The following is a 13249-nucleotide window of genomic DNA, read 5'->3' as shown; positions in this document are numbered from 1 at the left end:
GTACAGTATTCTTGGTTGGCAGTTTTCTTCTTTCAGCGTTTTGAATATATCATTCCATTCTTTCCTGGTCTGCAAGGTTTTGGCTGAGAAATCCACTGATAGTCTATTGGGGGTTCCCTTGCATTGAAAGAAATTTTTTTCTCTTGTTAATTTTAAAATTTTCTCTTTGTCTCTGGCTTTAGACAGTTTTATTACATTGTGTCTTAGAGAAGATGGTTTGGGATTGAAATTTGGGGGTGACATAGCAGCTTTATGAACTTGGATGTCCAAATATCTCCCCAGGTTTGGGAAGTTCTCAGCCATTATTTCTTTAAATAAGCTTTCTGCCTCTTTCTTCCTCTCTTCTCCTGGAACTCCAGTGATATGTGAATTGTTTCTCTTAATGGTGTCCCTTAAGCCCTGTAAGACCTTCATTCCTATACATTCTTTTTTCTTTCTGTTCTGCTTACTGGGTAATTTCAAATTATCTGTCTCTGAGTTTACGGATTCTTCGGCTTGGTCCAGTGTGCTATTGAAGCTCTCTATTGAATTTTTCCATTCAGTCATTGTATTCTTCAGCCCCAGTATCTCTTTCTGTTCTTTTTTATGTTTTTAATGTTCTGTTCTATCTCTTTGTTGAACTTATAATTTTATTCTTGTATTGTTTTCTCTATATTAAATTGTTTATCTGGATTCTCTTGTAGTACTCTAAGCATCTTTAGAATAATTATTTTGAATTCTTTGACAGGCAATTCATGTATCTCCATTTCCTTGAGTTCAGTTACTAGGTTACTGTGTTCTTTTTGTGCTGTCATGTTGCCCTTATTCTTCATGATTCCCGTAGTCTCGCATAGGTATCTGTGCCTTTGAAGAAGCAGTCACCTCTTCCAGACTTTATGGACTGACTTTGGCAAAGAAAGAGCTTCACCTTCAGGTGGGGTTCATTAAAGTGTACTGTGACCCAAGGTCTGATGGTACAGGGCACCAAGTACGGGGGTGTGCGGCAGCTTCAGGTCCAGAGGGGGCATGATGTCTTACTGACTCAGGCCACTAGGGTCAACAACACTGACAACTGCATGGACCTTGGCAAGTGCTGCCTGGGGTCCGCAGTGGCTTCAAGGGCTGTTGGGGTCCTAAGCAGTGCTTCTAGGTTCTAGTAACTAGGGACCAGGGTAGGCAGTAGTGGTGGCCAGAGCCAGTGGTACACATACACTTGGCTGCAGGGACCAGCTGCAGGTGACTGTGTAGTGGCAGAGGCCAACTGCAGACACACACGTAGTGGCAATGGCAGGGACCAACAGCAAAGACCAGAGCCAACCGTGGGTACACTAGCACCTGCGGAGACCCTGGCTATCAGCGTGCACTCCCGTGCCTGCAGGGTCTCACCTGGGTGCGTGCACAGCAGTGCAGGCCAGTGATGAGAGCTGGGCTGGCAGCATGCAGCTGCACAGCTGGAGTGACTAACCCTTCAGCTGAAGGGGTCTAGGTGGCATCTTGTACTCTCACAACCACAAGGCTGGGGCTGGCTGCCCGTGCGGACTTTGGGTTCTGGCTGGTGCAGGAGAGGCACTGGGGAGAGAGTCAGGTGACTGGGCATCTGTGAACACAAAAACCTGTGGGACAAAAACCGGTGAAATCTGGATTTTGTGGCGGCGGTGCTGGCTCTTGGTTTCTTCAGTGGCAGAAGCTGCTGGGTCCTCAGCAAGCAGGTCACCGGGAACCACAGTGGCTCCTACTGTGTGGCTGATACTGGTAGCCCCTGCCCTTCTTCCCTGTTCCTAGCCATCTCTAGACACCTCAGCTTTGCCAGTCTCTGGGTGGGGTGAAACCAAAGCTAGTCCTTCGTGCAGTGCCCCAGAAGGCTGGGAAAGCCAATCACCCACCACACTCTCGCTTTCTGGCAAAAGGAACTCTTTCCAGCTGAGGAGTTCCACTCTTGCCACTGCGATGCAGGCAGAATGAAGCTACCCTTCCTTCCCTTTTTGTGCACTTACTCTGAGTTTTTGTTCCATTCTGTTGAAGTTTCTTAAGTGGATCCCTGAGCTCTCCCAGACTGGTTTGGTTCATGGATAGGTGTTTAGTTGTTGATCTTTGGGGGGCGGGGGGCAAGGCTGGGGTCTCCTACCCCCCCATCTTGGTGACATCATTCTTGAATATATCACATTTTATAACTACATGAAGCACATTAAGATTATAAAGGCTCTGAGAAAACAAAATATAAAGAAAATAAATGTTGAGCTCAATGTTTCCCAGACCTTTTGAAGACAAAGCACTCATTAGTATCCCGTTAAAATACTGTTCTTCAGAACACCACGTGTCTGAGAGATTCATTCAGCCTCCGATGTTCGGAAACAGCGGCCCCTGGTGCTCCGGGGAGGAGAAGCAGGCAGCCTCCTATCTGGAAGGTGTCTTCTCTCCTTGCTCTCCCAGAGCCCTGCACAGGTGCCTGGGCTGCCTTAGGTTCTTGGCTGGATAGCGCTAAATGTTTGCGGCTCTCAGGGTGCCTTACGAAGTACAGTATTTATAGACGCTATGACTTTAGCTTGATCATTTAGGGGCTCTCTTTCCTAGTTTTTGGTGTTAACAAAACAATAGGAGGAAGACTTTCTTTTTTATCCTCTTTCAATATCCTTTTTGTTCTCCAAGTCAAGAAATTTTTATTTTCTTCATGATATTTCCCCCACTTTATCTTTGAACTGCTCTATTAAAGTAAGGTTAGAATTCTTGGATGATCTGATCTAAATTTCACCCAAATCAAATAATAGTTTCCAAATACTGAAAGAATATTTCCTCAGTTTTGTGCTATTTATGTTGCAATGGCTGTAAGCACGACACACTTTTCAATTAATCTGCCTTACATTTTTCTCCCTCACTTTCTTCATCATTCAACAAAGCAATAAATCAAGCCCTGATTCCTGGCATTTATCCACCAATTTCAAGCTCCCGGTGTGACACCCCTGAGCATGGAGTTGGACAGAGAATGCACATAGCACCCTGTTGCACTGTGCTTCCAACATACAAATACAACAGACGTAAATAACTTCAAGTATAGTTTATAGTACAATAATTAGGAAGTGGTGATCTTTGAGTACTTGTTACCTTTTAAAATACAATACACTTAATTGCAAATCATAATTTTTAATAATGGATATATCTAATAACTGGCTCACAGAATTCCTGCAATTTTAATAGTCAGTTCTTCCAAGCCAGTGTAAGCTGACTCTAGCACAACATTGTATTATTTCTAAAATTCCTGTTTCTTGTCAGGAGAACAAGCCATAGCCAGACAAGCTCTGTGTTCCATGTGAGACTATGGAGCTAGAAAAGGGGAAATGACATTCTCTGTGTGTCTTTCAGATGGATCAGTCAGCGAACCAGATATGGCGGCCAACTTCTGCCCCGACCACAAGGCACCCATGGTGCTGTTCTTGGACCGTGTTTATGGTATAAAGGATCAAACTTTCCTGCTCCACTTGTTGGAAGTTGGGTTTTTACCCGACTTAAGAGCCTCTGCCTCTTTAGATACAGTAAGTGGTTAAAATAAGAAAAATTATTTTTCCATCATTTTAAATGATTAACATTGGAATTAGAAGTGAATAGTTTCTCTCTACTCACTGATTACATACTAACAGTTTGCTTTAAAGGGTGAGAAAATAGAGGAACCAAGAAATGGCAGATGAATTAATTAGTCCAGAGACTGTTATGTAGGTAGACTGGACCTCAGATATTCAATCTAGCTCCCTCTAGGGCAAGGATTCCCAAGCTCAGCACTCTTTGAAGTGGGGGTGGGGAGCATCCTGTGCATCGCAGAACGTTTAGCAGCATCCCGGGCCTCTACTGATACTACATGCCCCCTGGTAGCACACCCCCCCACAAAGCAATTCACCAGAGGCACCCTGGGAGACAAAACCTCACATGAGAACTATGGCTCTGTCACTTATGAAAAAGGATGGCTGGCAGCAAGATAGGCTGGAAATACTCTTCATACTCTCACTCCTTAAGTTACGTGCACTGACCATCAGGAAGGATAGTCTGAAGCTCACGGCATGACAAGGTCAATGTAAGAGGCCAAGTGCAAATCCAAGTTTGGAAGTCAAGTGTGGGGTAAGGGTAATCCAACATCAAGAGACATCAAGACAGGAGGCCGCAGGAGTTAGAACACATGGAGGCCAGATGCCCCAAGTCAGGATGAAGCAGAGAGATCGTGTACTAGGAGTCCTGGGTCCAAGGAGGAAAGACCAATTAGATCAGAGTAAGTTTTCAAACAAACCTTGGCCAGTTTAGGGTTGTTTTTAAAGAGCCAGTGGCATATCTTCTTGATCAGTCATAAAGTTTCTCAAAGGCTCCACCTGGTGTCCAACAGCAATAGAGGTCTGAGCTCTAGTGATGAGTGGTCAGCTAACCAATATGTTAACTGGGGTGGATTCCATTTGAACGAGTTACACAGAAATGGATGGGGTCACCCAGCAATGGAAAGCAGGAGGAGCCCCAGTCTGAATGGGAGCTCTGTCCCTATCTGTGGCATGGAGATAAGAAATGGTATATCCACGAAGGCATTAGAGACATACGGCTGTTTTGTCAAATTAAAACAATGCTTCCACAGCGATTTTTTTGAGGTTTCCTATAAATTCCTTGATTTAAAATATTAAAAATATTTTTAACTTGTGGGACATTCCCAAGTTTCCTGATCAAAGCATTCAACTTGTTTATAGATCAAATAAACAGCAAATACTGTTCTAGAATTTGGTGTTCAAATCACATGCTTGTCTACACACCACCTACCACAGAAGAAGTTTTGTATTCGGTTCCTCAGCACACGTATTTTCATGCATTCTCTTTTGAAAACTCTTAAGCCACCGGAATCAAAGCTCTTCCTTCCTCATTTTAACAACTCTGTCTTTTAAAGTGATAAATGTGGAAGATTAGCTGTTTCTTTCCATATGATTACTGCAGCTCCTAGAAGGCAAACTTTTGATAATTAATAGAAATATGTACCATTCAAAGAAAACAGTTTATCAGATCATAAGTTAAAGGAAATGTGTTACAGATACGATGGCTGTGATCATGACAGGAAATAAGGATAACATTTCATCTCTGTGGACCTCAAGGTTTCTTTGGCAGTTCTGCACTTTTCAAAGATGGTAGTTAAGCATGCTTTGGCTATATTTAGTGTCACTAAGTGGCCCTTCCTTAAATCTAACCTATATAAATGAGCAAGAGACAACAATGTGAATGAGGATTACAGCAGAGTTTAAGAGAAGGCCCTTGATTTCTATTCCTTGTACACTTTTTCCCCATGCAGAGTTAGGTTCCCTTCAGTGATGTCTCACCCTCACGCCAATTATCAGATTGCAAATTGCTCACGGTGCTCAAAAATCAGGTGATGGGGGTCAGAGCTCCACTTCCTCTCTGTAAAATTGTCACACAACCAGTGAGTCTGAGAGCTTGCTCAGCTCGTCACCGTTTACTAATCTCAAAATCGCAAGAGGACAACTTGTGAGTCTCCATACGGTGGAAACAGAGAGCGAAAACCAGAATGGTAATACAGTAGCCTGGCAGTTGGTCTTTGCAAATATCAAGGGTGATGGGTTAGACTGGTCATCAGCTGAGTTTAATAAGCGTTTCGGCTTCTTCTTTGAAGGGAACAGATGTTTGTGGACCATTTGGAATGAGTTAGCACTGGCTAGCCTTTGCTTTTCTTCTGTTTATTGTTTCTTTTAACCTGATTCTTTTTCATTTAAGATGCAAAAGAGAAATGGGTCTCTTTAGACAAGGTAGAAAGTTGTTCAGCCTGTCACTGTGAAACACGCATATGTGTACACCTCCCCACCCTGCTAGATGAGAGCTCAGTACAGGGGGAAGCCTGGCTCTGTCTTTCCCAGGAGACTAGTCAGCGTCTCAATCTTCTTTCTTTAGGTCTCCCTAAGCACCACCGAGGCCGTGCTGGCACTGAACAGGTACATATGTTCTGCCGTGCTCCCGCTTCTCACAAGATGCGCCCCTCTCTTTGCTGGAACAGAGCACTATTCCTCTTTGATCGACTCCACACTGCAGACAATATACAGGCTTTCCAAGGGCCGTTCCCTCACCAAAGCTCAGAGGGACACCATAGAGGAGTGTTTGCTGGCCATTTGCAAGTAAGTACCCGGTCTTAGGTTCTTCACTTCCGCATATGCGTCCACATCAGCTGCACTGAATTGTGTAACCTGAAACCTGATGAATCTAGTCTGAGGATATGCTCAGATGCTAAGGATGTGCTGGGTCCCCTACTTGCTGCAGGCTCTTTTTTCTTTTTTAAAAATTTTTTTGAAATATAGTTGATTTACAATGTTGTGTTAGTTTTGTGTACAGCAAAGTGATTCAGTTATACATATATATATATATATATATATATACACACATATTCTTTTTTAGATTCTTTTCCATTATATGTTATTACAAGATATTCAGTATAGTTCCCTGTGCTGTACAGTAGGTCCTTGTTGGTTATCTATTTTATATATATATATATATATATATATATATGTATGTATGTATATTTTAATCTGAAACTTCTAACATCCCACAGGTTCTCTCTGATCGCCTCTCCCTTGGGGCTCATCTCTCTGTATTAGACTCACCTGGGAGCTACTAAATACCCCAATGCCAGGCCACACCTCGGCCCAAAAGATCAAAACCTTTAGGGATAAGAGCCAGACCTCTAGCTTGTGAAGCTCCCCCGATGATGCCATGATGTAGCCAAGACTGAGAATCACTGCTGCAGGTTGTCCTGGAGCCAGGACCAGCAGGTGCCCCCTTTAGCGGCCAGCTGGGTCTGGTCCTGATTCTTGCTGAATGGGTTGTTTCCTAGTCACACAAGAGATGACTACGCAGTGAGGGTCTAGGGCTGCCTAGAAAAAAGGAATTGGTCCGTCCTTTTAGGACGTCAAGTTAAAAGGCAATCTCACATTTATATTTCAAGTGTAACAATGGTCCTTCCATTTTAAATGCTTTATTAAAATTAACCTCTATCTGCTACCTTTCTATCATCTAAGGCCTACAGGCTTCAACTACTTTAGGGACCAAGCTGTGTCATGCACAGTACTGTTTGCCTAGGGTGTGGAGTGGAAGGTAGGAGACCTCCACCCAGGCCCCACAGAAGGGATTTCTCGCTGAGATCCTCTGCCGGAATCAGGCCCTACACTCTGACACCACTTCATTCATTCCAGTATTATTAGAACTGGCAGAGAATTAAGCTCATTTGAATACTGGTGGTCTTAGAAGAGAGACAAAGCTTGGTAAACACACTATAGGCCTCTAGGAATTAATAGGGTGACTAGGGTTTCCATGCTGCCACTTCAAAAGGAGGGACAAGAGCCCCATTACTGGTGTACATGGGCTCCTACTTTCCTTCTGAGTAGTGGCCAAGGGAATAAACAGTGAGTCTGCACAGAAAGAAAGTCTTCTATCAGCATCGAGTCTGTAATTGGCTGGTAGCCGCATCAATCACAGCTATAGACCTTGTTCTACCTTTTGCTAGATCTGAACTCAGCAGGTATCTTAGAAACCAAACCAAAAGTCCTGTCTCCCAGCATAAGCTGTTTCCTAGTTAAAAAAAAAAAAAAAAGTCATGGTGAGACTGATGTTAGCGCAAATGTTTTTAAAGAATCAGATCAGGGCTTCCCTGGTGGCGCAGTGGTTGAGAGTCCGCCTGCTGATGCAGGGGACGCGGGTTCGTGCCCTGGTCCGGGAGGATCCCACATGCCGCGGAGCGGCTGGACCCGTGAGCCATGGCCACCGAGCCTGTGCGTCTGGAGCCTGTGCTCCGCAACGGGAGAGGCCACAGCAGTGAGAGGCCCACGTACCGCAAAAAAAAAAGAATCAGATCAGACCTTGGGGAAATTAGAATTTTACATCAAACCAAAAACAGAGCTCACAGCCCTATTCCTGTACTCCTAGGAGCTTCCCCACTCCTCCTCTTAACCATCTGAGCGCTAGAAACACAGACAAACTGACACTTACGTAGATTTTTAATTTATTTTTAGTAAGTCAGGAATTAATCAAGTTAGAGATTTTTTTTTATTTCTTGATTTTATTCATTAGTCAATCTAAGGTGATATTGTTAATTGGGTAAACGATGTAAAAAAAATGAGGAACTTTATATGCTTATAATTACTACATTTAGAGACAAGCTTTTTTTTTTTTTTTCCTTTGTATTATGCCTGACTTGTTCACTCCAGGGCTTTTTATCGCAAGGCCAGCTCTACCAAAAGTTGTGAAACAGACGAACTCTGTTGTCCATCTCCATTCATGTCCATCCTTCTTGTTGTAGATGCCTCCAAGGCTTTCTTCCTGGCATTTTGACATTCAACATCAGTTATTAACTTTGCCTCCATGGCTCTTAGGCATCTCTGAAAGGGACTCATGGGCTGAACTTACGTGCCAAATTGTGTGTAAGTGTGTATTTTCACTGGGAAGAATCCAGAGGTTCCACTGGGTTTTGAAAGGTTTGGCAATCTGAAAATATAGGCTAAATCAGCATTGCTTATCTCTCCTTTCTCTATCTCAGAATTTACTTGCACCAAATACCAAGGCCATGAACACTTTGATAATTTGGTACATTGTTCTCTACTTACTCAATTTGCCTTTTAAAGGAGTTTTTTGAGGACAGACCCTTAACCCAAAGAAATGATTTCAATAATGAGAATATCAGGGATCAGGTAGTAACTCAGAGCACCCTTCAGATCACACCAGAAGGTGGCCTCAGATTCCACCCGTGCAGCTGATCACCTCTAACTTCTTCCTTTGCAGAGTTCGGGAGGATTGTCAGTTCGTAGCAATGGCTCTAAAACCACCTGCACTTTCTTTCTGTTATAGACTTCTTTGCACATAATCAGTGGCTGTATTTTGAGTGTGCATAGACCCTAGGACATCTTGTCACATGGTGATTGGAATTTAACCTTAGGGATCTCAAGCCATGAGACCTACTCCCTCTTTCTGCATTTTAACTGTACTCAGTTTTTAAAGTGTTCTATCGTAGACTGTGGTTTATCCATGATCGTTTGATTTAGGAGCTGAGTGTTTTGAAGCTTAGCTCTAATATATGGTTATAGCTGAGTATTCCTTTCATTCCCTCTTCCTTATTTTTTTTTTCATTCTGTCCTTTTGTTTTTCTTATTTCATACTGCAGTCACTTGAGGCCTTCCATGTTACAGCAACTCCTGCGACGTCTAGTTTTTGATGTGCCGCAACTCAGTGAATACTGCAAAATGCCTCTTAAGGTAAACCTCTCTATTGTTACAGAAAAAACAGTCTATGGCACAGGAAACTCGCCTTGTAAAACATGATCTTCACAACTGGGGGAGCAAAGTACATCTTAAATGGGTTTTACTCCTTTAAATTGATAGCTAACTAAATACAGTCTCCAATATCAAATCCCTTCTTGAGTGTCAAGGTTGGAAAGAGTAGTTCTGCTAGATTCATTAACTGCTCCAATTTTCCTTAATCGATTTCTACCAATTACTTGTTATTTAGCAGAGGTTAGTGAGGGCACTTGGATTTTGTACTTTCCTGCCCTAATTAGGTTTTCAGAATGTTCTTAATCTCAAAAGGCTTTGAAGGCCCTGTGATTCTTCATTTAGGTACAGAAAATAAAATGTCCCTTTTCTATTCCATACTGTGTTGTGCCTTTTTTTCCCTTCTGTAACAGGTCCTCTTTTTCTTTTTTTTTTTTTTTTTTACTTCTTTTCTCTTGTTTTATTAATGAAAAGTAAGGCCACAGAGCCCTCTCTTAGCCACCTGATTCCTGATTTTCCCCCAAATTACCAACATTTTGTTGCTGGTATAGGGAGCATCCGGCCTGGGTAGAAGGACACCAGACTCTGCCACCCACACAGAGGGCAGTGTTTTTCATCTTTTACCTCTGAGGCACCTGCCATATTAGCATATTCAAAAGGGTCAGCAGTGGCCAGCCACACCTGAAGATTCTGCCCAGTGATTTCAACAGAACTTTTCCCTCTTTTCAGGAATATCACTAGTTCAAGCAAGGATTTCAAGAAGCATTTTACTGGGATAAACAGAATTCCCAGAAGCCTTTAATTCATCCTCTTTCAGCACGCCACGCAGAAGACAGCTTGTATGCTGTCAGAGATTCCACAGTCCTCCACGGGCTCATTCTTATGTCTAACCCTAACACTCCCAGTTTTCATCCCCAAAAAAATCCTTTAGCTAAAAACGACAGTTTTTACAGTTCAGCCTGGCATTGCTTCCTTGGCAGACCTGTGCCGTCAGCTGGATTCTGGCTCCCAAAGAAACAACATCGATAGCACTCAGTAAGCTCACCTTTACCCCTTAGATCAGCGGGATTTTTCTTGGAGGATGTGGATCCCGCCGGCTGAGATGGGACCATTGGCAGTGTACGTGTGCCCTCTATTGGCCATGTGGGGAACTGCTGCAACATGACTGGACCGTCAGAAGGCTCAAGTGAAAGGCAGGGAAGCCAGGGGCAGTAATCAGTGCTGAGAAAATCTGCAGACCCACAGCCTACTCCCCACCCTCCCCTCCCCATGTCAGCATTACCAGGATCTCCCAGATTTATTATAAGCAAAGATCTCAGAAGAAATTCTCCCCATCCCTGACTGGCTGGAACAGCACACGGTGACTACTTCCGGAGGGTAGCATTTTCTCAGTAGGAGTAGAAACAGTTCCTCTCCGTTTTCCAGGAAATACGAGGGACGAGTTAGGAGGCACAAGAATTAATCAGGTAGATTCCGTTCAGGCTGGAGCTCATGAGGCACAAGAGCAGACCGTTCCCAGCGGCGTTTGGGGGCTGCTCTGTAGATAACGGAACAGTTTCCATCGTTGGTTTCACTCTCCTGAGGCGTGTGTGCTGTTTTCTTCTCCCCTGTGTGCTGCTGATACCTGTGGATCATCTCTGCCCCACCCCACTGGCGCACATCCGTTCTCAACCTCCCAGCTTCTGACAAATCACTACGAACAGTGCTGGAAGTATTACTGTCTGCCGTCAGGCTGGGGGAGCTACGGTCTGGCTGTGGAGGATGAGCTGCATCTGACAGAGAAGATCTTCTGGGGGATTCTTGACTCCCTTTCCCATAAGGTAATGGCAGTGCTTCCTGAACAGAGAAGGGGGGGTCGCCCAACCTCGGTGATACAACCACCTGCACGTAAGAATAGCTGATACCTCGTCAGCCTCTATCTACCATGTGCCCAGAAGTGTGCCAAGCACTTCACAAGCAGATCACATTCACTACCCCAACTCTCTCAAGGAGGAACTACCCCGACCCTCATTTGACAGGTGAGAGAAAGAGCAGCTGACGACTTGCCAGACTCACCAAGCGAATATATGGAAGGGCAACTTCCAGAGTGAATCACAGAAATATTTCCTGGTTCCAGTATTAATGACTTACCCCGCCCCCATCCCTTCCCTGCTATGTTGTGTGGCCCCGGTTAGCTGGCCTTCACCAAGTTCAAGCCTAGAGAAGTCCTAGCGTCTGCCCCGATGCGGGGACGTGGGATTCCCAGGAGACCTTACTCCATTCAGGCGAGGTGCTTCCCAGCCACTGAGGCGAAGGAGCTTGAGGGGGGACGCAGGCCTCTGCATCCCAAGCCTTCCTGTGCAGTCTGATTGGATTACAGCCCCGACCTGTATGTAGGCAGCCTCACACCTGCCTCCCCTTCCCTTACCCCAGATTTAGGTTTGTGACGTCACCAGCTTTAGACAAGCTCGGGAACATTCAGGGTGGTATGGCCGTAGACAGGTCACCAGCTTTAAAGGTAGAAAATGAGAAGTTTTTCGGGTTTTCGTACAGAAGTCTGGAGCAAGTGTACAGCCGCAGTCTGGTGTTTACCTACACTTACGTGATCTTCCCTCCTATCTTCCTTTGGTCTAGTACAAGCAGATCAAAGGTTGTCCCTCACCTGACACGTTTTAACTGAGATTCCTTCCTGGCCGGGTTCAGGAGAGAACGTCTGTGATACAGAGCCGCCTGCTGATCGTGTCAGCATATGACCCGCGTCAGCCACCGAGGGAGCCAGCAGAGCCGCTGTGCCCTCTCCAGGCACAGGGTGGGTCACTTTCTATAACCATCTGTGGCCGACAAGTTTGTAGCCTCTGTTGGCCTAGTGAGAACCGCTTTAACCTTTAGATATCCCTGCAATTAACTAGTTAGGAGATATCGATTTAAACCTTGATTTAAGGTTTCTCAACCTACCGCCAACGGTGACTTGAAGGCTTTACAGATGGTCACTTTTCTGTGACAAGGATACCTGGATTACAGGCCTTACACATTCCCCGTTTTGGTTAACCTGGGCAAATGCACGTGTTTTTTTTTTCTTCCCAGCTAATCGGTGAGTGGTTCTGCCTGGCGGGCTATGGTTTTGGTGTGTGTGCTAACGTGGTCTTTGTCTTTCCTCACAGAGGTACGACCCAGATCTTTTCCGAATGGCCCTTCCCTGTCTCAGTGCTATAGCTGGGGCCTTGCCACCAGACTATTTAGACACCAGGATCTCAGCCACATTGGAGAAACAGATCTCAGTGGACGCAGATGGCAACTTTGACCCCAAGCCTATCAACACCATGAAGTGAGTTGAGTCCAGAATCATCTCTAAGCTGGTCCTAGATTTTGCCCCGTGGCCATTGTTTCTCTTTCAGAAGGTAGCCAGAAATTTAAGCTTCCCTTCCTTCCCTCCTGCCAACATGGTTCATCATGTCCCTTGACACTACAAGTCACATTAGGTGTTAGATTTTGTCCTCAACTCCTGAAAGATTAATCCATCCATATCTGTATTATTATATTCTGGGCTTTTTTTTTTTTTGGAGGGTGGGGTTGGGTTATTTATTATAAGAGGTGGATGCTCTCCACATATGTCACCTGAGGCACTGCAAGAACCCTGACAAATGATGCAATTAATTTATTAATGAGTTTTTTGACAAAATCTTTGCTCTTTGTGAATTAGGCCTGTACAGTACTAATAACATCATACATCAAAACATCTCCATAAATAACACTCAGCTGAGCTCCAGCAGGACTTCAGGGTGTGAGGGCAGAACAACATGGGGTCCTTATTTGAGCGACTGGACCTGCTCTTTGCCAACAGATGCTAGCTCTTTGCCAACAGATGCTAGATCTTTGGAAAAACTCTACAATAGCGCTTTTTCATTTCTACCCCTGATCCTCCAGCATTCCTCACTGGTGATGATTAGGCCACGGACAAAGTATTAGACAAGATCTGCTCAATTTTGCCTTTGGCAGTACGGCCCCAATTATGATTA

General features: G+C 44.5%; 1 protein-coding gene across 4 annotated transcripts in view; it reads left to right on the top strand.

The window, feature by feature from the left end:
- RYR3 (ryanodine receptor 3) overlaps positions 1–13249 on the top strand; it is a 551722-nt gene that overhangs the window by 435656 nt on the left and 102817 nt on the right. For all 4 annotated transcript variants that reach the window (XM_082647182.1, XM_082647181.1, XM_082647183.1 and 1 more), the window contains exons 47-51: positions 3337–3506; positions 5896–6116; positions 9149–9239; positions 10934–11074; positions 12395–12558. In XM_082647182.1, coding sequence (XP_082503308.1) covers positions 3337–3506; positions 5896–6116; positions 9149–9239; positions 10934–11074; positions 12395–12558 — 787 coding nt within the window. The remainder of the gene's footprint in view (positions 1–3336; positions 3507–5895; positions 6117–9148; positions 9240–10933; positions 11075–12394; positions 12559–13249) is intronic.

This window comes from Grampus griseus (assembly GCF_964374135.1).
Source record: "Grampus griseus genome assembly, chromosome: 2".
NCBI classification, from domain to species: domain Eukaryota; kingdom Metazoa; phylum Chordata; class Mammalia; order Artiodactyla; family Delphinidae; genus Grampus; species Grampus griseus.
This window is presented reverse-complemented; position numbering and strand designations above follow the sequence as displayed.